Source organism: Polistes canadensis, unplaced genomic scaffold (assembly GCF_001313835.1).
Source record: "Polistes canadensis isolate GaletaPanama2010 unplaced genomic scaffold, ASM131383v1 scaffold_67, whole genome shotgun sequence".
In the NCBI taxonomy this organism is placed as follows: Eukaryota; Metazoa; Arthropoda; class Insecta; order Hymenoptera; family Vespidae; genus Polistes; species Polistes canadensis.
Window position 1 is genome coordinate 746,367 of NW_014569614.1, and position 1,806 is coordinate 748,172.

Consider the following 1,806-nt stretch of genomic DNA (forward strand, 5'->3'; position numbering starts at 1 on the left):
GAAAAAACAAAAATATCTTTTAATAATCTACACCAAAAAAAAGAAATGTATAATATACGTATTGAAATAATATTATAAAACAATTACAAATATCCTCGGCAGTTCATTCGAAATTGAATTTATATACAGAAACAGTTACGAATATAGGAAAATTTATTAAATCGGATAGCAGAGTGAATTTTACTTTTCATTTATGATTTATATTATGTTTGTTTAAAATGTAGAGAATAGAATAGTAACACACCCTCTCTTCGTTGAAGGGTTTGTTGGGGGATGAAGGAGGTGGAGGGTGGGTAGGGGGTGGGTAGGTGGGGGCAACCGGCTCCTCTTCCCGCATGCGGTTCACAGAACGCACGGATAATAATGGATAATAATGCATAAATGGGTGATAGTCGATTCGATTCCCACGAATCGATGATTCGATTGTTTCTGCTATTGCACGCTTGGCCATCCGCGTCGCATTCAAATCGAATTTCTCATCTCCCGTTACTACCCCGTTACTATCCTACCCCTCCTACCCCCTTTCCTACCCTATTTCTAGTACTACTACTACTATTCCTATTCGTTGTATCTCCCATAAACACGTGTGCTTTCTCTCCGTTCCCTGTTAAACTCGAATTTCTCTTGTCGCATGTTATTATACTTAAACTATGCTTTTTACAAAAAAAAAAAAAAAAAATCCATATTATAAAATTCTCCTCCCATGGTTCAAATATACGTACGAGTTTGTTACGCGTTTCTTTTTTGTTTTTTTTTTTGTTACGGTTCGAAACGTTGAGAAAATATTTTACAAAGAAAAAAAGAAGAAAAAGTAATGAAGAAAATATAAATTATTATTATCCCGTAAAATATCTTTTTTATTATTTCTTCTGCGTTCTGTGTAGAAAAATGTGTAATCAAATTTTGCTTGCCTAATTCGTTTTTATTTGTTTTACTCTTGTCGCAAATATTTTTTCTTTTTTTTTTTTCATGTCTTGAAATATATTATACTTTTTTTCCAAATTAATTTAGATTAGAGCATACATTTTAAACGAATAATTTTATAATGAATGTTTATTTGTGTATGTATGTGTGTGTGTCTGCACTCTGGAAATATTTTTGAATATCAAAACAATTCGATTCAAAATTATGATTATATAATTATAAATAATAATAATAAGAAAAAAAAACATTAATACGCGTACTCGACTCGTGCGTATAAAAAAAAAAAAAGAAAAAAAAATAATAAATAAAAGTACATTTTGGGGAAAAAAAAAAAAAAAAAAAAAACGTTTCACGATTTTGAATAACATACATAAATCCACCCATCCGTGAATAAATATCAAATAATTAGACAACGTTAAAATACAATATATGTGTAACAGATAAAAATGATAAACTTACCTGATTTTTACCCTTGAGAACGAGGACATTGGTGACACGACCAAAGGGTAAACCCAAATGTATTATCTCGGCCTCGGATATTTCATTGGGTATATTTCTTATATGAACTACTTTAGACGGCTTGCCATTGTGGCTCTTGTCGAGTTTGACCTGAAACACAAAAAATGAAGCAAAAAAAAATCACGTTAATTATCAGTTACAAACGAATATAATAGAGGGTAGTAATCAGTTTAAGGGGGTAGGTTAAATGGAGATAAAAAAAAAAAAAAAGGTCTGGGTAGGGGGGGCCTGCCTGCCTTGTATGAGATAATGGAAACAGACTAAACCATGATGAGCTTGCTTGTGAACACCGAGATGATATCTCGGGATGGGTTTTCTTTGATAGCAATGAAAAATATAAAATTAAAAAAAAAAAAAAAAAAA

General features: G+C 31.2%; 1 protein-coding gene across 1 annotated transcript in view; it reads right to left on the reverse strand.

The window, feature by feature from the left end:
• Nucleotides 1-1,533, reverse strand: part of LOC106786172 (polypyrimidine tract-binding protein 1) — a gene marked incomplete at its 5' end in the record, with an annotated part of 91,118 nt that extends 89,585 nt beyond the window's left edge. Inside the window, 1 exon segment of the mRNA XM_014747282.1 lies at nucleotides 1,384-1,533. Within this exon segment, the coding sequence (XP_014602768.1) occupies nucleotides 1,384-1,533 (150 nt within the window).
• Between the last annotated feature and the right edge of the window lie 273 nt (nucleotides 1,534-1,806).